Consider the following 23,454-nt stretch of genomic DNA (forward strand, 5'->3'; position numbering starts at 1 on the left):
TGAATAAAATCTTATACAAGTGGCATTTGCGTGCGTCTTAATTTTTTCTTGTAGATAGTTGGTATTGCATATGTATAATGGTTTAGTAGCAAGGAAGCCTTTTAATAATATTGAACAGCAAGAATAATATGAAAACAAGAATGGAAACTGAGTTATTTCCGTAACATTAATATAACAGAATGCCGATTCTAAGCAATTCAAGCGCGATTCATTTATTGTTATGATCACTACTGGTTACAGGTAAGTGCTAAAGAAGTATAAAGTCATGAGATAGTTGACAGTCCTACAGTACTGAGCGAAGATATAGAACACAGTTAATTCAGACATTATTCCTACAGAAGACAAACAAACAGCAAAATGAAAAGCAACAAACCAGCAAAACGAAAGGCAACAACAAAAATCGAATAGGAAAAAATAAGAATAGAAATGAGCTGGTGCCATAGCTAAACATTATCGACGTTTCCAAGAGAAAAACAGAAACAAGAACCCAGTTGTCTCGTCTAGTCTTAGGCCAATGATGTAATCACGGCACATACACTGGATAAGCAAAGTATTTTTTTTAATGTAAAGGATGCTGCAATTCAAGTTTAAAACTCGTTTTTTTTTCAATACAATGTCACTTAGTCCGGTCTGACTTAACATAAAAGTATTTTTTTAATGCAAAGGATGCTGCGATTCAAGCTTTAAACTCGTTTTTCTCAATACATACAATGTCACTTAGTCCGGTTTGACTTAACACCGACCATATGTTTTGTTGTCATATTCATTGACTTACTTTTATTCTCATTAATTAATTTAATTATATCAAATTAATTAATTGTTCTCATTGTATCGAATGCTTTCAACTTGTCATGTTAACTATATTTCTTCAAGAGTGTAAAAATATTCTAGCATGATTATTCACGTAAAAGGTGACTTTCTTTCTTTTCGTTCTTATTGTCTCTAATGTTGTTCTAGTAATTGAATATCTTGAAACTTATACACGGTATAAACAATTCAAAGAAGACAATCGATTCTTCTATCTATTCCGTATTAATATCTCAAATGCTACGACGATCGGTTGACTATGTTGCGAGTTTTTACTATAAATGTAAACAAAAGTCGCACTCACACGTGTCATAGGTGTGCATTGATGACAATATTAGTATGACGTGCATTGAAAATTTTTCATAGAAAAAAATATCAATTTTTAACTTTGATTCATATCTTTGGCTTTATTTGGTCTATGAATAATCGGTGAGATGCATTTTGGAGGAAATGAGTCAGGGAATCTAGAAAATATGCTATATTTCCAAATGTGCTATATTTCCATTTTATAACTTAAACTGCATTTTTCTCGCAATTCGTGTATTTTTATTTTGAAAATGATTATGCCACTGTGTTTCTCAGATAGTTTCACACATAAAACATCTTACACATCAAGATAACTTGAGCTAATCCCTAGACAAAGTCATTTGAAGCAAAAAAAATTAAATTTCTCAGCACGTTTCTCGCTATATCTCGGTAACCAAGCAGAATGTCAAAATTCTGTAAACGCCACTTTGTAGAGATTTTCTAGACAAGTGATGCGGCATATCGAACTCAGTTTACCCCAAAATGACGTTTGTCATAAGATAGCACAACAACGACGAACTTGCCCACATAAGCCGGAACAATTTTTATTTTCTTAAGGGGATACCATGAAATTTCAGAAATGGAATTCGTACTTTCAATGCCAAATATCTCCAAAATGCATGAAACGACTAGATTTTATATTATCCCGAAAAAAAATTCGGCTACTATTGACTTTTATGTCGATCTGAATCCGTTTCCGGAGTTACGGCTTTAACCCTCAAAAAGGCCCGGCTAGTTACTGTTCTCTAGTTTCAATGAACTTGTAATTTGAAATACAAATGATCGAATGTTTTCGGGGCTTCGATTCTCTCGCTGATAAAACGACAAAGAAGAGGCTTACGATTTCGTTGGGTCTTAGGAGTGATGTTTCTTGAAATCAAAAATATAGCTTGCCTTTTTGAGGGTTAAGAGTGCGACCACACATATAAACTGATACCGCTATTACAGTTTAGCTAACTAATGACACCCCAAAGTCGCTTTGACATTGACCGCACCTACGACGTTTCCTGAGTATAGAAGTAGGAACTGAATAAGAAAAGAAATCAAATTTATATTTTTGATTGAAATCCCGAAAAAAGGACAAAAATTGATTTTTTTTTTGCATTTTGGCAAATTTTCTTTCGACTAACATAGGATTTATGGATTGAACAGAAGCGTAGCTAGGGAAGTAAGGAGGACATCAGGTGCGTGGCTAACGAGCGTGTGTAGGTGCAAAGTGTATTGAGAATGTAATAGACATTTCCACAATTATATTGAACATGGAGTCATGGAGTCATAGTTTGAAGAAATGAGAAAGGCACAATTGCACCGCTAGGTGGATTAAAACAGGTTTTTTAATTGCGAAAATAGCTGTGTAGTTTGGAAGTACGGAAATTATTGAATCAACGATACATAAATTGGCTTGTCCCAGGTCGGTAAATGCGTAATTCTCGTCGTTCTACGGTTAATAGTGTTCTGTCTGAGTGTTGCGGTTTCCACTTGAAATGTGTTTGGATAAAATCGGCTCAGCCAGTGCTAAGAAATACGACTGATTGATTGCCACGTAAATGCGCACTCTTACATTGTCTCAAATTGTCGGAAAAAACATCCTGAAAATTTGAGAGAATTCTATACATTTTTTGGAAGAAATATAAAAACTAATAATATTAATATTTTTTAGTTTGTGGTCTGGAAAAAAATCTGCATTTATATGCAATATTTTTTGAACTGGTCTCTACATTGAAAATTATACTTTAAACATTGACTGTACTGGAATTTTTCAAGATCAGATATGGCTACACCGAAAAACTCGACATCCAAAACCTACTGCTAATCCCACCCCAAAAACTAATTGATTTTAATTTATCACATTTGGTCTGTTACGTCAGATTTTACATGTCGCTCTGATCGATTTTATTCCTTTCGCACTAATACTTTTCTTTGTACGTTTAACGCTTTGCACGATATGGTTCAACCTAAGTCGTGTTTTTCGACGTATTCTATACGCCTCTAACGTGTCTTGTTGATATTAACGAGTAAGAGGCTTCGTTCAACAACTTTCAGAGACTGCAAGCCAACTGCAGTTTTGATTGGGATGGACCCAGTAAGACAAACGCGCAATATTTATGAATGGATTGCATGTGCTTTGATGCTTTCACGGACGGACTAGGTGTATTTATTTGTTCATATTGTTTTGAGTATTCCGTGATTACTTCAACTGTAGAATGGCCCGGACCTTTTGTTACGTATCGGTTTCGTAACGTTCTTATGGTGGTGGTGGGGCCACACTGTACTCACCAGCTATTAGGGTCGTTTCACGGTTGTCTCCGGGAGAAATTCACACTGGGCGGACTTTTCTTCCCACACTATGGTCACTGAGCGAATCGTAATTAATTTTCGGCGGAAACAAGTACCTAAAGGAATGCACTGTAAACAAAATGGACGACACAACTTGTATATAGAGACCTTACACTTTTAATTTATTATTAGTTATTCTTTTGAAAAAGAAACAGAAAATATTGTTTTTGAATTTTTACTTGCGCACTTTTATTCGACGAAAACTTTCTCTTGGCGATACCGTTGCGGCCGTGATGATCGTTGGTCGACTTTCTTCATGCTGGATGCGGGATGGGCTTCGAGGGTGGTTCAGGAACAGACGGACGATGGCGACGGGGGACTCCAGATGAAGCAGCAACTCGGCCTATTCGTAGCGGAGGCCTGCGTTTCACTACGGGGCCCGGGGAGTGGTACAATGCGCACTTTTAAAACACGAGTGTCTAACACTAAGTCGAGTGGGATGTTTAGCTTTTACGGTCACTACCACCAAAACCCTACCACCGGTACTTAGGGAATGGTGTCTTCAACGGCGTTCTTTGACTTCGCCAAACACTGACCTTTTGTTGCACTCGCGACGTACTCGTACTTCTGTAGTACTATAAAAACCGGTAACCACACTTATCCCACTCGACTGGCCGAACAAAACTTTGCGTTCGTGTGGCGGTTCTGAACGGCGGGAAATTAGATCCTAAGGATCGACTGGCACAAATACCGAAAACTTTCAACGAAACGCGCGGTCACTTTGTGGTCGGTGACTATCGCTGCTGCGGGTCTTCACTCCTCCGGGCCGGTTAACTATTAGAGACCGCATTACTTTTTCGCGGTAGATTTTATCCTTGCCCTGTCCGTTTTCCAAAATATACCCACCGCGCCTCCTCGCATCCCACCCCGCATTTGATGACGGTGATGATGAGATGACAGGACGATGACGGTTGACATTTACAAAAATTTTATCGTTTTGGTTGGTGTCACGAAATATTTTTGGTACAAAAGCTATCAAGAATATTTAATGTGCGGTACTTGTTTCCTTGATTTTTTTTTAAATATTGATCAATTATAACAAAAAAATATAATAACAAAATGAATAATAAACAAGCAAAATAAATAACAAATATAAATAAATAAATAAGCAAATAAATAAACATATGAATAAATAAGTATATAAATAAGTAGATATAAAAATAAATAAATAAATAAATAGACAAAAAATAAATAAATCTCTGAACAAAAAAATAACAAAACCTACGTTTGACACCAACCTGGGCTATTAAGCAGAACTTAAACGCGACTCAAACATGCAAGCACGGAGTAGTAACGGTTTGACGTTTAAATCCTACTTAGACATTTACGAACAATAATTTCAAAGTATAAACAAAGAACAGGCGTCGTCAAATACACGAGATAGACCGTACACTGTTATTTATTTATACGACAAAAAAATAACAATATTTACAAATATATACAAGCTGGGCTCAGTGACCAAAGCGACGATATTGTGACCTAAGAAATCACAGGTCACAATTTTCCCCGACTCGGGTAAAAAAAAACCCAAATGGTTTTTTTTTTTTTTTGAATGAATGCCGACTTCAAACGCGACTACTTCTTCCCGAGTGCCAGTTTTAATTCCGTGGAATGATTTTTCCAAAGGCCAGAGGAATCTGTCCCACGAAATTACGTGACTCTGAGGAAGTGAGCCTGTCCGTTTTTAGTCTCGCGCACTCACCGATGTATCTGTCACAATCAGGAACGATTCAATCCATCCATCAATCCCAAAACAACTGTGAAAGTTTCACTGTCGAAATTGCCTATAATGCGTCAGAATAAAAGCCGTTGCTGCATTGGCTGAGTAGAATTATTGATCGGATACGCTTCAAATTGCGGAAAATTACCAGAAAGAAATCAGACGGAATTTGACATTTCTTTCTGCTACCATTACCGTCACAAGGGCTATCCTTGGACGAAACATCTAACACTACCGCTTACATACCGCACACACTCACTCAGAATTCAATTTGCTAGCCTTTCATTCCTCTTCATTTACACTCACATTCATACCATAAATAACACTAAACACTAACTTTTAATTATGCTAGGGGCCCCTAAATTTAAATTTGTGCTTTACCGGACTCTTTTTCAAGAGTCGGAAAGACTATTACTTTTGTGAAATGGTTAACTCGTTGCGAACTTCTTTTACTCTCTCGACATGCGAGAGAAAACTAGATGAAGTTACGCAGAATTAACCCATTCACGCTTAGAGTGTAAAGTCGACTTAAAACTGGCGGCGGGCAAACGTAACCCCGTCGTAACCCAGCACAACCCTGTCGTCAGGTTGTCTATTATCCGATCTGTCACAGCTACTCATACTCAGCTGACTAATGCTGATTGTTTATGTAGTGATGAAAAAAAAGGATGATTCGTGATGTGGGTAAGTATTTTTGTTGCTAATTATGTTTTTTTTGTTTTATTTTAGATATAACGTCGAAGTTTGCACCGTTTTTTGAGATCGGTGGAGGATTCAGGAGGACGGATAGTTGGCTGACACTGTGCTGTGCAGCTGTGTGTTTTTTTCGTGCGTTTATTTTATTTGTTTTGGTTTTGTAAATAAAGTGTAATCGATGGTGCTTTTTTATAATTCATTCCGCGGTGGAGCGGAGAACTAGCTAACCGGGTTTCAAATGAACAGCTGGCCAAATACCCAAACTTTTGCCGTTCAAATCCTCCAGCTCATAGGAAGACGATCCGATTTTCGCCTTGACACGACATGGAAGGAATTGTTGGCCGTATTTGGCATTATAGTTCTGTGCTGCACTAGACGGTTTCATGTTTCTGCGGTATATCAGCTGTCCCTCTACGAAAGCTTGTGCAAACTTGCGGTGCCGTAAATTATAGTGCTGTTGGGAAGCGTTGTGAGCTTTTGCCAGATTTTTGCGGACAAGGTCGTAGATTCGCTCAAACATTTTCGATCGTCGTTCTTCCATCTCTTCCGAAGTCAGCTGTACATCGAGACGGGTGAGTAAATGATCGGTGCCAACTTCAGAGTACTCGTGCCCGTGAGTAATGAAGTATGGTGTGAATTCAGTCGACGAGTGAACACTGGTATTCAAAACCATCTCGATTTCCGAAACACGAGTGTCCCAAAGGCGTTGGTCCTCCCTCACGTATGTCCTGATAGCAGCATTGATAGTTCGGTTGACTCTTTCGACCGGGTTTGCCTGTGAGTGATATCGTGAGTTGAGCCAGTGGGCAACTTTGAAACGATCCAACAGCTCCTTGAAATCTTTGGAAATGAAACTGCTTCCGTTGTCAGTGATTATCACTTCAGGAACCGAGTTTCTCAGGAACTATTGATCTCTCAAAATTGCACACATGGGGGCACTACTGACATTCCTCACAGGCTGAACCATTACCCATTTCGAAAAGTAGTCACAAACTACCAAAATGTGCTGACTACCGCGACGAGTGCGGGGGAGAGGGCCAATGAAATCCGCTGATACGATCTGCCAAGGGCGGGTGGCAATTTTCATGTTTCCCATGGCAGGTGCAACAGGGACGGAAGAAGCTTTGACTTCCTTGCACATTCCACACTGTTGAACGTACCGCCGTATTTCAACTGCCATCTTAGGCCAGTAGAATCTTTGACGGATCCGTGCAAGGGTTTTGTCGTAGCCTGGATGAAAGCAATCGTCGTGATACTGTCGAAGAATATTTGGAACTTCGGTGGGCGGGGGAATCATTTTCCACTCGAAGCGAGTATCACAGGGATTATCGTTCACGGTGATAAACTTAAAGAGTTTACCATCGTCGATCTTGAAGTCTACAAAATCATCGGGCCGGCGGGCCACTTTGTCGGACATTGACGCGTACCACGACGATTCTTGAACAGCTGCGATGCTTCGCGAGAGGGCGTCCGGAACCACGTTCTCCTTGCCCTTGCGATGCTTGACGGTCATATCGAATTGCTGCAGATTCAACGCCCATCGGCTGCATCGTGACCCGACCTTCCATTTTGTACTGAGTATATGGGTCAGCGCGGAAGAATCGGTTATTAGGGTGAAATGGTAACCCTCAATATACCCACGGAATGCATCGATGGCGAGAATGGCTGCAAGCGCTTCCTTTTCTGCGGCATGGTAGTTCTTCTGGGGCGTTGTCAGTTTATGGGAGTAGAATGAAATGACCCGCTCTACCCCATCCTGTTCTTGTGTGAGAACCCCAGCTACCGCCACGTCACTAGCATCCGTTTGGATACAGAACTCCTTGTTGAAATCAGGACTGCCCAAGACTGGTGAAGATATCAGCCGCTCTTTGATTTCGCAAAATGCCTGTTCGGCGTCATCGTTCCAACGGATGGTTTTCGTTTTGCTTTGCAGAAGGTTTGTGAGTGCAGCGGTCACCCCGCTAAAGTCTAAGATGAAGCGCCGATAGTAATTAGCCATTCCTAGGAATCTCCTTAGTTTTGTTACGGTATTGGGCCGTTCGTATTCGACAATAGGACGAACTTTTTCCGGGTTGGCTCGAAGACCGTCTGTATTAAGGAGATATCCCAGGAAGGGAATCTCAGACACTCAAAACTTAGACTTTTCTAGGTTTATGCTTAAGTTTGCTTCCCTTAAGCGACGTGCAATCTCCACTAGAAGGCGTTCATGGTGTTCGAATGTCTCCGTCACCACAACAATGTCGTCGAGATAGACGAAGACGTACGGTTCAAGCATCCCGTGGCCCAGGACATTGTCCATCAGTCGTGCTAACGTAGCAGGACTGTTGATCAACCCAAAAGGCATCCGTGTGTATTGGAATAGCCCTTTGCCCTGTACACAAAAGGCCGTGTACTTCCGCGATTCTTGGTCCAATGGAACCTGGAGAAACGCTTCAGACAGGTCTATCGTGGACAGGTATTTAGCCTTGGGAAGTTGACCTAAAATTCGACCGGGATGAGGCAACGGATAAGCATCCCGAACAGTCCGCTCGTTAATCTTGCGCGCGTCCAAACAGAGCCGAACTTTGTTGGGCTTGATGACCGGCACGCAGTTAAGCGACCAATCCGAGTTGCTCCGTTCCAAAATCCCTAAAACCAACAGTCGTTCCAGCTCGACGGCTACCAGATCCTGCGTCTTAGGAGACATCACGTATGGAAACTGGCGGACTGGTGGTTTATTTTTCCATTCCTTTCCCAACACGATACGATGCTGAGCTCGGTTGGTCAGGGTCAATTTCCCTTCTTGAGCAGGAAGGAAAAGTTTTTTGACGTTCTCGATCACCATAATTTCATCATCGGTCAAAATATTTGCAGAACTACGGTGTTCGGTAATAGATGCCGACGCAGTGGACTCAATCCCTCCGCAGTTTTGCATCGCGGGCTGAATTTTGAATTTCCTCCAAAAATCCATTCCGCAGATACAATCTATGGACAGATTTGCAACTACCAAAGTAGGAACTATTTTCACACATCCTTGGAAAGCAAATGGAAGATGAGCCTGACCTTGAATTTGCAGTTCATCTCCACTTGCAGACCGTAGAATCACGTTTTTGGAGGGACGATGCAACTTTTTGTACTTCAATTGCGAAAAAAGGGTTTCGCTAATAAGCGTATGATTGCTACCGCTGTCCAGGAGAGCACGTACCGGGTAACCGTAAATCTTTACGTGTGCGTACGGCCGGTTATCGTGGGGGACAGGGTAAGTAATTTGAAGAATTTCCGTAGACTCTGGGTAAATATCTCTGGTGGCCTGCACCCAGTAAGGGGGAGGCGTACGTTGAAGAAAACGGTCTTGACTTACGCGTTGGGTGTCTGCGAACGACGATTTTGGTTCGCGTTTGGTCCGTTTTTTAAACAAAACGGGCAATAGTTAGTCGGAAAACCGCGAAGACCGCACGTACTGCAAAATATGCCCCGGGGCTGTCTACACATCGCTACGTGATGACCAATCCTCCCGCAATTGTAACAGGTATTGGCCGGTGGGGGAATGTGCGTGTTTATCAATTCTTCCAACGTGAACTGTGGACGAGAATTGAACCCAGATGGCACCGCGACCCGGTCTGGTCGGGCGGTATTTTGAGACGAATTTTGACTCGTTTGGGTGTTCGATAAGGATTGGTTGTTTTTGTTGGGAAGTTGATTGGGACGAGACGAATTAGTGGATGTGTGTGAATTGTTTCTATTTTGGTTGACCTGAGACACTGCTGCGTTTTGATCTATCACCTGTTGAGTCTGGGATTGGTTCTTATTTTTTTTCTTCGAATTGTTTTCAGAGCTTTCGACCACTTGGACATTCCTGTCCGTCCCGAAAACCTTGTTGTATGCCGAGAAATTTAATGCATCTAATTTCTGTCCAGCAGCAACAAGTGTTTCAAGGTCGACTATCGGAATAAATGTCATTTGTCGCTTGTAATCTACTCGCATATTCTGCTGTAGAATCTGTACTTTTTCGTAATCGGGAATCTGAACACTCATGGTTCTGAACAGTTTCTCGATTTCGAAATAGTACTCGTGGAAAGATTCATGTTTTTGTTGACGACGCTGGTAAATTTTCATTTTGATCAACGCGTCCAAATCAGGGTGCATGTAGGTGCGTTTTAATTCAAATACCAAATGCTGCCAATTCATCAATCTACCAGTGGTTCTTTGTGCCATATACCACTTGAGCGCTGAACCAACAAACAAATGCACAGCCGACTCGAAAAGCTCGACCTCCGATACATGCTCAGCTTGGGATAAAGCCTGTACAATTTCCAGAAACTCATTTAGCTTCAGCCCTTGATCGTCACCACTGTATTTAGTGATGTTCCATTTGGACACAGGAAGAGTGTGACGGTTGTGGTACGGTGCGGGGTACGGATTGTGCAGAACACCATTATACATGGGAGGTGAATTTCGTTTAGGGAAAGATGGGATAGCCGAAGCATGGTTGTACATTTCGGGATTTGCTCCAGTAGGATTAGAAATTCCCGTCGGATGATAGGGAATATTGTATGTATTGTTGGGAACTGGTATATTATTAGAATATAATGTACGATCTGGGATATTTCGAAAATTATGGTAACTAGATGAAGTATCGAATGAATTGGAAGGCTTTATAGGCGGAAAATTATAGTTTTGAAATGTTCTGAAATTTGTATCGGGGTGTTGTGAATATGAAGTAATTTGAGCATGATCGGGAAGAGTTTGAGTTACAGCATCTTTTACTTCTTTTCGTCGAGCTAAGTCGGCTTCTAGATCCGTAATTCTTGCTTGCAACGAATGGATCCAATCAAGGTCATCCTGACTGAGAACGGAAACTCTCGGTCTAGGATTTTCATCTGCTTTGTCTGCATCCAACAGAGCTAAAAGATCATTTCCCTCTTGCTGATCCCCCTGTGAAGACGAAGCAGTACCCCGAAAGAAATTATCAACAATCTCCGCTAACTCAACTACCGTATTTTGCAACTGACTGTGCAGGTTAGGCGACCCCCGCGAGTCTCTTAACACAGTCACTAAACGCATACCGACATGTACCATTCTAGTAAAACAAACCTTCTTTTCCTCTAAATTCTCCTGTTCCAAACAACCTTTTAACTCAGAAAACTTATACGTACAAACCTCGACTTCCACAGTAGGATCACCCACTACTCTTCGTGGGCATTTTCCCGACGGATCATCCCTTTCCACCTTCAATTGGTCTCGCAGCCACTTGCGTTTTCGTGAGCGATCGAGACCGATAGACAAACTGACAGAACGGGCAGTCAGTTCATAATTCAGTTCATCGTCGGCTAAAAACTCCACACTCATATCAAAATACCAACCTTGGATCAGCTCACTAGCTTGATCGAATGTAAGCTGTGCCATTGCCATTGTATAAAAAGGCAAAAAATAACAAATTTATCACAAACCACAAATAGTTTTAACACCCGCTAGAAAAGTAAACAAAAACCCGACAAGAAACAAATGTAATGGTATTAGTAAATGTCAAATTCAATCCGATCAATGCTACCTGTGTATGAAATATGTTCAAAACAAACGATCATTTTTTCTACTCAAGCACTAGCAAACGACGGCGTGCCAGATATACAATTTTTCATCACTCGCAACAATTCGCAATTCCACTAATCATAATTAAGTTTCAGGATCAACTTCAAGTTTGGATATCGACCCAATGACTTCGCGATTAATGAAGTGAACAATGTGAATTGAATTTCTCCGGGAGACACAACGAAAAAGGGATTTGCTTCTGGTCTTGGAAACAAATCACTTTTTCTTTTATTTTGCGTTGGGCGCCAATTGTTACGTATCGGTTTCGTAACGTTCTTATGGTGGTGGTGGGGCCACACTGTACTCACCAGCTATTAGGGTCGTTTCACGGTTGTCTCCGGGAGAAATTCACACTGGGCGGACTTTTCTTCCCACACTATGGTCACTGAGCGAATCGTAATTAATTTTCGGCGGAAACAAGTACCTAAAGGAATGCACTGTAAACAAAATGGACGACACAACTTGTATATAGAGACCTTACACTTTTAATTTATTATTAGTTATTCTTTTGAAAAAGAAACAGAAAATATTGTTTTTGAATTTTTACTTGCGCACTTTTATTCGACGAAAACTTTCTCTTGGCGATACCGTTGCGGCCGTGATGATCGTTGGTCGACTTTCTTCATGCTGGATGCGGGATGGGCTTCGAGGGTGGTTCAGGAACAGACGGACGATGGCGACGGGGGACTCCAGATGAAGCAGCAACTCGGCCTATTCGTAGCGGAGGCCTGCGTTTCACTACGGGGCCCGGGGAGTGGTACAATGCGCACTTTTAAAACACGAGTGTCTAACACTAAGTCGAGTGGGATGTTTAGCTTTTACGGTCACTACCACCAAAACCCTACCGGTACTTAGGGAATGGTGTCTTCAACGGCGTTCTTTGACTTCGCCAAACACTGACCTTTTGTTGCACTCGCGACGTACTCGTACTTCTGTAGTACTATAAAAACCGGTAACCACACTTATCCCACTCGACTGGCCGAACAAAACTTTGCGTTCGTGTGGCGGTTCTGAACGGCGGGAAATTAGATCCTAAGGATCGACTGGCACAAATACCGAAAACTTTCAACGAAACGCGCGGTCACTTTGTGGTCGGTGACTATCGCTGCTGCGGGTCTTCACTCCTCCGGGCCGGTTAACTATTAGAGACCGCATTACTTTTTCGCGGTAGATTTTATCCTTGCCCTGTCCGTTTTCCAAAATATACCCACCGCGCCTCCTCGCATCCCACCCCGCATTTGATGACGGTGATGATGAGATGACAGGACGATGACGGTTGACATTTACAAAAATTTTATCGTTTTGGTTGGTGTCACGAAATATTTTTGGTACAAAAGCTATCAAGAATATTTAATGTGCGGTACTTGTTTCCTTGATTTTTTTTTAAATATTGATCAATTATAACAAAAAAATATAATAACAAAATGAATAATAAACAAGCAAAATAAATAACAAATATAAATAAATAAATAAGCAAATAAATAAACATATGAATAAATAAGTATATAAATAAGTAGATATAAAAATAAATAAATAAATAAATAGACAAAAAATAAATAAATCTCTGAACAAAAAAATAACAAAACCTACGTTTGACACCAACCTGGGCTATTAAGCAGAACTTAAACGCGACTCAAACATGCAAGCACGGAGTAGTAACGGTTTGACGTTTAAATCCTACTTAGACATTTACGAACAATAATTTCAAAGTATAAACAAAGAACAGGCGTCGTCAAATACACGAGATAGACCGTACACTGTTATTTATTTATACGACAAAAAAATAACAATATTTACAAATATATACAAGCTGGGCTCAGTGACCAAAGCGACGATATTGTGACCTAAGAAATCACAAGTCACACTTTCCATAACATAAGAACTATAAATGGCGTCTACAGATGACTAGGCAGTATCCGGCAGCTTCTGCCGAAAGTAACTGACCATTATTAACCCTTTCATGCCCAACTTTTTCTAGTGCATGTAGAGTTTCAAAACTATTTTTCCTTGAAAACGGTGAAATCAAGAAACACGAACAGCCTTTTTTCATAAAGATAGGTGCTTCCCTCGCAGTGCTAGAAGCTGCTCAATTTTTACCTTCCAATGCTCAATACAATTCTCCTGGAATATTTACAACGTAATCAAAGACAGTGTGAATTGATAAGTTTTATTAGTTTTCAATAATATTGCAACATAACGAAGTTATATGAAAAATTCATTTTTCATCATTGATGTATACTGTCTCTGGCAGCACTGCTCCATCACAATCCAATCAGATTATTTGCAATAACTTCAGTTCTAGAGCTGATCCGTGTAACTGTTGATACTCAAATTAAAAACAATAGTTACATTTATTAGTCTTACTTGATTTTGTGACCAAATCTTGCCTCAATCAAAAGTTATAGCTGTTTAAAAAGGTTGTTGTCCACAAACAACATGGGCATGAATGGGTTAAAGAGGAAAAAACAATCGTCTGCAGGTTTCTATCGCACTGTAATAATATCGCAAAAATAATTCGCGTTATGATCTGATCATCCTTCTGAATTTAAATTATCCTGAGCTACTCTTAGTATCGATTAAGGCGGCCATTTTCAACAAAGCCCAACTGAAATTGTGCAAGTTTTTGTTTTAGTCATTTATAGTACTACATTTGGTCGGTGTTAAATCAGACCGGACTAAGTCGCAAAATCACAAAAAGGAGATAATGATAGCACTGGGTAAAGAATTTTTTCAGCTACATTTGACTTTTACTAGATTTGAAATATGTTATAGTAAGTAGGAGTTATGCGAAAATTAGTTTAAAATTATAATGTAAAGGATTCTGCGATTCAAACTTTAAACTCAGTTTTCTCGAAATCAATGCATTGTCACTTAGTCCTGTCTGACTTAACACAGACCATTTAATAGAACTAAACAATGGCAGCTGCTTTCGGTGTCTTATAACTTTCAAGTTTATCTTTTCTCGATCTCGGAATTTTTAGTATTTTTGTGTGTGATATGCACACGGGCATCACATTCACATTGAATCAGCTCTAGTGCGTTTATGCAAATGGAATCATGGAACATCAAAGATTTCAAACGCGCACATTGTTTGCTCGAGACACACTTGCGTTGCAGATTTCAAATTTTCAGTTTGTGCCAACATTTCGAAATGGGGAGTACTAATCATACCATCCACTTCATCCGCCGGCTCTGAACAGGGAACGTTTTTTGCTTTGTCGATGTATTCTAAGTGCGAAAGAAAGAAAGCGGACAACATTCACTTGATGCCTTTCTGAGTGAAGATTATTAAATTCGTTTTAGGAAATTGAGATTACCGGAGGAAACTGATGAGAAACATTAGGTTTGTTCCACCACTTACTTCTTGCATTCGGCTTCTCCAGCGAAGTGCAAAGATCAATATTTCTTCAGGTTAATGACGATGCAAACAAAATTAAAATTTGCTTTTATTTCCTTTGTTAGTTCCAGCCGATCATAAACTGTAAAAGAAATAATTATTCTGAACTTCAGACATACTTTCAACTAAACATCCTTTGATGGGATTATGATTCGCCCCAGTTATTTTGCAGGATAACCTTTAACTACACGTCCAACGAAACAAGCTTATTTCAACTTATGTTTTCATTTACTCGATCTTGTGCTTATCATTGATCACCCCAGGTAATAGTTGATTGCAAACCCGTTGCCCTCCCATCACTTATGACTTTCGCCTCTGCAGACACATTTAACTATCAGCGCGAGGGCAAGCAAAAACGATTTCTTTCAAAGATAACAACTACCAAAGTAGAGCACATGAGTATGTACAACTAGTGAGTGCCTTCTGGCCATTGAAAAACCATGCCAAGGAGAGGGCCACGAGGGATATGTGGAAATGTTTTGCACCAACAGGCAGGAAACGTGTTAATGCACTTCCTAAGCTTCTCTTTCGTCCTCTGATATTACGGTAGGAGGAAAAGAAATGCTGCTGTTGTATTGATGCTTCGTTTTACATTTTTTACAAAAGAAATGTACAGGATTCGCTCCAACTCCGAACATTTTTTCAGATGCCCGGAGGACCAAGTTTCATATACCAATCGATTCAGACCGACAAATTGGGACAATGTATGTATGTGTGTGTCTGTATGTATGTACAATAATGTCACACACTTAATTTGAATTACTGGGTACAGTAAAATTTTACTGGGGCCTTGAACAGCAAACCATTCGGTAATCAATTTAGTAAAATAATTCGGTTACCGAACTCTCTGCGATTCGTTCTATTCAAACGTCAAAAAATACTGGTCAGTCAGCAGTTTCCTCTGAAAATGGCGACTTGACAGATGATTTGCTGTACCTGTTTTGTACGTTTTTGACGAGGTTCGGTAATTGTTGGTACAATTTTGCCGAACAATCAGACAGTATTTTACTGGATAATGTTTATGTGCCGAGTAAAAACAAAAATGCTGTTAAATTCAGTGAAAAATATTGCGGGTTTCAGCACATTATTCGAAAAATTACTTAAAATCACTAAAAATGAAAACTTTACTGCAATATTTTTAAACAATTTGCTGCCAGCTCCGTAAAAATATCACTTTACTGTGCAAGTCGTCGAAAAATTACTGAACAATTTTTGGCTGGCTTAGTGTGCGTGTTATTATCTCAGCAATGACTGAACGGACCATTACTTTTGTTTTTGGATATGTTGTTTCCTTTCTGAGATATGGGTTGCTTTGTCAGAACACGCGCAGGCTATGCGCATAAAATTAGAATACTCGTTCTAACAAGCTATAGATTTGCAAAATCGGTTTACGATGTATGTAAGTTCACTACAAACATAAAGAGCAAACTTTTTCCACAGTTAGGGTATTTGACCCTCGCGATTGGCATTGCCATGAGTTTACATTACATATCTAATATATATTGGGTGTTCAGCCACAAGTGGTCCTTTTGTTTAGATAATTTGGTTAATTATTCTTAGAATATAATATGCTTTTGTAGTTGAGTGATTTTGCAGTGGGAAGTTTTCAGTCTATTTGTTATGTGTGCAAGGAGCTAAACAAATCTTAAACACTAACTTATAAATAATAAAAAGAGGTAATCGTTGCAATTGGTGATTGCAATTGTTGGATTTTTGTCGAAAATTGCTTATAATACTGTTCGTCAAAATTTCTATGTTTGCGAGTCTGTGTAATTCATTTGTGCTGAATCAGGGAGGACATTTTCAGGATTTTATTCCGAATCCTTGGAGCGTTAATAGTATGTTGTTTAGGCAGATCCTGGAATTCCTGTTTATAAGGAGGTATAAATATTTTATATATTTGTTGCATTTTGCTTGGATTCATTCAATGTGACCCTTATAAAAGTAGGTTTTAAATCGTAAATCAAGCCCTAATATTTAACTTGATCTAACCACGATAAATTCAAACCATTAAAATTACATAATATGGTTATTATTTAGTTTAAGAGAAGAAGCTCTTCGGATATGCGGAAAACGAATCGATATTGTTTTTGCCGCGTTAGTGGACATTTTCCCTTTTAAAGGTGATCATTGAAAATATTTAAGCTTCGTTGCAGTTGACTGCAGATAATTCCAAGACTCCTACCTGTGGCACATATGCTAGTATCTGGAAAGTGACAGAGTGTGACAGAGATGCTAGTATCATTACTGGAAAGTGACTTTTTACAGTCTGTGAGTAGAACCCGAGGCTTTTCGACCTTACCTAAGCCTTTTTAGGTAGGTAAATGTGTAAGAACTTATCGGTCGAAGGTCCTAATTGTTAGTTTGAAACGTCAGCTACATAGGGGTTATAAAAATTCATTTGCTCTACTTCATTCTAGCGCTGGGCAACGATTTGTAAAACTCTGCGTTTATTTGTTACTTTTTTACATTTTAACGACATTCAATTAGCTAGAAATTACTGGATAGGGAAAGTTATGCAGATTCATTAGAGCCATAGTACTCAAGTGAGAGCAAGGATGTGAAGTATATAGATCGGAAAACTAGAAGTGGCATGGTCATTAGAACAGGCCTAATACCTTACGGGCTTAACTTGTGTCTTCTGCTGATGGGGGTCGAGCTTAGGCAGCATAACTACATCCTTGCTCTCGCTTGATTAGTATGGCTCCAAATCTTCATAACTTTCTCTACCCAGTAATATCTAGCTAATTGAATGTCGTTAAAATGTAAAAAAGAAAATGTGACTACAAATAGTCGAAATAAAGAAAAAAATATTTGTTAATTTCACTTTTATTTGTGATTTTACCATTATAATGATTTTTGTTTTGAGGGTGGCAAAAAAATGAAACGCGTATTTCCTTTCTAAAAAACTGAAGAATTAGATTCAGTTGTCAAAATTAATGTTTTATAATAGCGGTTCCACGACAGTCAGAAAGTCTTACGATTTTCTGAGAAATCGAGGGGTCTGAATAATAGCACTTGGTAGTACTGCTCTCCGGATATGCGGAAACACAATCGATGTTGATTTGCCGCGATAGTGGACATTTTATAAGTAATAAAATCTAAATAATAAAATAGTCCGTCAGATTCTTTAATTAGTATTTTTTGAATATTTAAAGTAGCAAAGATATGAACCGGTTCCATTGTAAAACCCATGTCTTCATGCAAAACAATCTTAAAACGAAGGTGCTCTAGACAATTCGTTCGTTAATTTTAGTTTTGGTAGTAAGTGAATGAAGAAAGCCCATTTTCTCATATCCTTTAGTTATGAAGATGCCGATTATATTGTTAAAGTTATTTTATAAAACCTACCGTGAAGGTAGAGTATTACTAAAGTTAAAATTTCTAACATTCTTTGTTTTCATATTTTAAATAATAATCTAAAGCTAATTGAACCGAATTTGCCTTTTTAAGATAAAACAGTATTCCCAGATGTAATGCTCGATTTCCTGCAAACTCTCAACTATCCATGCAGTAAAGTTGATGGCTCGCAGAATTCGATGCGTGACCTGTTCTAAGAGCCATAGCATGCTTGATTAGTCACAACCCAAAAAAAAAACTTTGGAACAATTCCACACCGGGAATGCGAACCGCTAGTTCAAGCATATTTACTTAGAATAACGACTTTCTAGATTTCAATGCAATCCAACTCCACTTTAGCAACTACCCATCAGTGGATGCCACATGCATAAATGCCCACAAACTCACCGACAAAATCAGACGAGCAAGGTCTATTCAGAACTTTTCTAACCATCAACCCACCATGCAATGCATATTCATCCATCCATGCAATCCATGTCCTGTTCCTTCCAGAGCTGCAGTACGTTTCGTTACCCATCTGAAGGTACACATAAACCACCGTGAATGGTGCATGCAACGGATCGGTATGGCGAAAAGGTGCAACACGTACCATCGCGGTAGGACTTCTTTCGAATGATCATACAAACGAAAGTACCAACATTTTCGCAACAAATTTCCAGAATAGTATTAATCCCTTTTCTTTTGTCTGGAATACATAACTAGAAACAGTCCATTTTACCCCGTTATCAACCGGGGACAAGAAAGTGGAAAACGCTTGGAATTTTATTTTTTCTCTCATTCGTTCCTTTCAACTTTTACAGTAGGTAGGACAATTCTCAAAGTACAAAGTAAATACATACATGCCGTCGGTTACCATCCGCTTGCTCTATGCTAGTCTTATGGGAGGATAACTGTTGCGGATGATGGTAGCTTTTCTCCATCCGCTTGGAGTTGTCGTTATTTCGTCGAGCGAGGTGGAAACAGTGTGGACTGCTTTCTGTATGGCTGTCCGCACACATGCACACATTGCAATTCCGAGGAACACTCGAACAGTAAAGTGAGGCGGAAGCGAGAGGAAGTACTGGAGAAAAACGAGAGGCAGATTCAATTGAATTGGAATAAAAATTCATTTTCCTGGGGGCGCTGATGGAACCTGTGCGGTTGTTCAGAATCGAGAAGATACTGGTTAACAGGCCTTCATTACTGAAGAGGGATTTTTCGTTTTTTTTTGTTGTTAATAGGAAAAGATTTTCCCTTCATCGTAAATGCAGCTCCAGCTATCCCTAATAAAAAGAAATTATACACGAACTTTGACCCATATAGTGCAACGATTCCACATATTGTTAGGATGATACCCTGAACACGACGTTAGGCTCTTAAATCATACGATGCTTATTAGGGATACTTCTAAGTCACTGCCAAGTTGTCAGGTTTATGTTCCTTTATTGGACATGAAAGTACATAACAGTCAAAAGCATTCATTTCTATATACATATTGATTGAATCTATCGAAAGAGAAGTAAGATTCAATATCACTCTTGTTTGATGAACAGAATGGCTAAGCCACCTGAAGTGCTGAGGAATCTCCACCGAATTATTTGAACATCATTTCAATTATCTTAAGGGACCGAAACAATTATAAAAATATTTTTGAAAACATTTTAAGAACCTAATAGAACACGTCATAGCCAATAATAGAATTCTGCGCATGGTCAAGTCTCCCCTACTTAACATTGAATTTGGACGATTTTTTAATCATTTTTCTATAGCTAGAAATAAGACTAAACATTTTAGGCCCATCTTTGGAAAAGTCAATGGATGCAATATGCCTTTTCTTTTGATATTGAGTTTTCATAGATTAATCCCCCTATAAGTGAGATATTTTCATAAATTTTCTTTTAAATGATTGTATTGAGATGATGCCTTCACCAAATTTGTAGCTCTCACTTTACTGAAAACACCAAATGTCTTTCATAAACACTTTAAAAGGTGTATCATATTGTTTTTGAATTATAATTTTATTGTTGAACATGGTAATGATCCATTTAAATAAGAAAAAAATTATTTCGCTAAAATGGAAAGGAAAATGTCAGAACATTTTTTGTATTTCATTTTTCTCCATACCACCACTAGAAATAATTACCAAACAATTCCAAATTGTCTGGATGGGCCTTGATCACTTATAGTTGCAAAAAATTTAATTTGCACGAACCTTCTGACAACTAATTTTGTAATTTATAAAGGTCGGATCAACCTGTAATATATCTCGGAAATGAGAAGCGCAATGAATCCCATAAAATCGATTTTCATCAATTTTTTGAGATAATAGAAAATTTCGACGTTTTGTGCATTTCGAAGACATGTGATATACAAATACAAACTCGATTTCTTTAATTTCGTTTACTCACTCCTTTGAAAATTTTTTAGTTCCTGCTTGTTTAGGATCAAGCCCGTCGTAGATGATGTATGTGATCAAAGCTACTTTGGTTAGTCATTAGTGATCTAGGCCCGCAAAGCCAAGCAATTTTTTTAATATGTATTGCATTATTTCATTTGGGTCTTCTTATCTGCATTAGGTTATCGCGAAAGACACACCTTAAAGATTTGTGTTTAGTTTACTGCCGCTATACGAATAACTGTCCCATGTTCTATGGGTTTCCCTATATACATGGGACAATTATGAGTTGAACGGCAGTTTAGTTGTTGTTTAGTTTCATGAAGTTCTCATATATCCGCATGTGGGGCCTTTAAAACCAAACAAACAATTTTGACTCCCTTTCTTCCAATAAACGTCACCCCTCATTTCCCGCTTCGTGTTCTTCATAAACTCTTATGTCGGGATAAACCTTCTTCGCATCAAACAATCTCTGCTATTACTTTGACGACCTTTTGATAACGGCAGGTTTGGACGATATTTCATAACTCGCTATAAACCGAACATTGATGATCCTTTTCAATCAAAATCCCAATTCATCCGCTCAATGAAATCAGGAGCGTCCGATGAATATACATAAATCTTGAGAGAAAGATTGAGCAACAGAATAGATCCCATAATTCGCAACCCCTTGATGGGTCAAATTGAACAATCTGCACGTCAGTAATATCATCTTCCGGAGAAGCACGGTCAAAATCTCTTTTCGTTCCCCTCCAACATCACTCCTATCTCAACATCTCCGACACACCCCGGGGAGGATACCTACATCTACGTATAAGCTTTCGATCACGTTGTTGGAAGGATGTTTGGATCCGAAGAGCTGTCGTGTCATGGACCATAAAGAAAAACATGTTGGCACGGAATTGACCACTATAGATTGAATTTATTGTTGCCAGGCAGAGATTGGTTTCTACCTTACGCTATCCTTCTGCTCCTTCTGTCCTAGCGCCAGCCTAGTACTGATGTACGGAACGAACAATTGAATATAGTTTTTGATGAGATAATAGAAGCAAAGCGAAAACTTTTCCCGCACCAATGGTGAAATGTTGTACTGCATCCAAATCCGGTAGAAACCAGCAGGCATAAAAAATATTGTTCGGTCTGGCATCCGGGTGGTTTCAACAGATTGTAGATCATGCGAAGACACAGCACTGAAAAATCAAAACCTACAACGAGCTGCACTAGCCACCATCCCAACCGGATCCTGCCAGAGCGGGATAAATCGAAATAAAATTTATATATTTTCATCATTTCGGCAACAACACATCATACAATAGGGTGAACCGAACCAATGAGCAGAGTGGGAAATCAATGCGATTTCTCACGGGAAAAGAGCCATTTGTTAGTGGAAGCCCGGAACACGAACTCTTCCCATTTAGTCGGTAGATTGGCAATGCAATGGGGGGGCAAAATGCCTACCGATATACATAATACTTCTGTGGAAGAGTGGAAAGATACTGAGTAAGCCATCCATCATCCGAATACCCGAAAATGGTTCAAACGAGTAGTCGTGCGGTTGAGTTATTATTTTGTGTTTCGACTGCTTGCCGGGAGGTTTGTGCCTGGTACACTGCACTGGCAGTGATCCTGAATATTTCCATATTTGGATCATCCTGCGATACATTCTGTCCTTTCGGATAGTCGGAAGTGGAACCAGCTCTTTTTCTCTCGAAGCCTCCCGGGTCGCGTATATCGAGAGATATGGAGAGTGTAATTCGAATGATTGTGACCTAGATAGATATTTGTTGGTTGCAGTGAAACATTCTTTTATTTATATGTTCAATTGATGATGCATGCGGAAATCCTTGTTTTTGATTTAGACAGATCCATGAAGTATAACGCTTCGAATAACCTAAATGATTGATGATGATGAATTAAAATTTCACGCTATAGAGCGGATATAATGGTAGTTTAAATTGCATGTCTGAGAGGAAATAATAGGAAACTTTATAGGAAAACTGGTTTTAATCCACCTAGTTGTGCATTTGTGCCTTTCTCATTTCTGAAAACTATGATTCCATGGCTGGCTATGTTCCATATAATTGTGGAAATGGTTTCTTACATTCTTAATACACTTCGTACCTATATATAATGGCTCGCCAGCCACGAACTTTATGAACTACGTGTCGATTCTGAAATACTGAAAGCAAAAATTAAACACTTATATATCTTAATTAGCATGAGCTCAATGTTGTCTTTCTGTAAACTTATTTTGGCATGCGTGAGAGTGGTGCTTAGTAGGCTTAGTGGGTAAAGCTGATGAGGATGAGAGAATGGTGGGTCCGTGGGAGGTGGGATGGGATGGTGTTCTAAGCCAGGTGCGTGGTGGTGTGATTTGAGAGCAGATTGATTGAGGGGGTGAGGAGAGGGCGAATGGACCCATATGCTATTCGTCTGTAAGGAATACATCAACAATTGGTTTGGTATTGACAGATCAAAGTCATATTTGTAACGAATTTATTACACATGCTGACTTTGATTCTGATCACCTTCCAGTAATTTCTTCACTTTCTCAAGAAGCTGTTTCTAATCCCATTAGTTCAGTGTTTAATTATCACAAAGGGAATTGGGAAAGGTACAAAACTTATATTGAGAATAATTTTAATCATGATCATGATTTTCAAGATAAAGCTGACATTGATACGGCATTACAAAATTTAAATGATTCTCTAGTTGATGCTAGAAATTTAAGAGTACCAACAACACAGCTAAAATTTAATACTCCTATTATTGATGACGATCTTCAACTTCTGATTCCCTTCAAGAATGATCGAAGACGTTAATATCAACGTTCTCGTGATCCTGCTACGAAATGTATTTATCGGGATCTACAAAAAGAACTTAAGGGGG

The 23,454-nt window shown here is 39.2% G+C and overlaps 2 protein-coding genes across 14 annotated transcripts in view; one reads left to right on the top strand and one right to left on the bottom strand.

The window, feature by feature from the left end:
• Nucleotides 1-23,454, top strand: part of LOC131688555 (fat-like cadherin-related tumor suppressor homolog) — a 690,234-nt gene that overhangs the window by 316,560 nt on the left and 350,220 nt on the right. The gene's annotated exons all lie outside the window — the stretch shown is intronic.
• On the bottom strand, nucleotides 6,090-11,257 carry LOC131687321 (uncharacterized). The gene is made up of 4 exons (XM_058971399.1): nucleotides 9,307-11,257; nucleotides 8,048-9,217; nucleotides 6,796-7,954; nucleotides 6,090-6,720 (listed from the first exon to the last, which is right to left on the bottom strand). Exons 1-4 carry the CDS (start codon nucleotides 11,255-11,257, stop codon nucleotides 6,090-6,092), a joined length of 4,911 nt encoding a protein of 1,636 aa, XP_058827382.1.

Source organism: Topomyia yanbarensis, chromosome 3, assembly GCF_030247195.1.
Source record: "Topomyia yanbarensis strain Yona2022 chromosome 3, ASM3024719v1, whole genome shotgun sequence".
Lineage (NCBI taxonomy): Eukaryota > Metazoa > Arthropoda > Insecta > Diptera > Culicidae > Topomyia > Topomyia yanbarensis.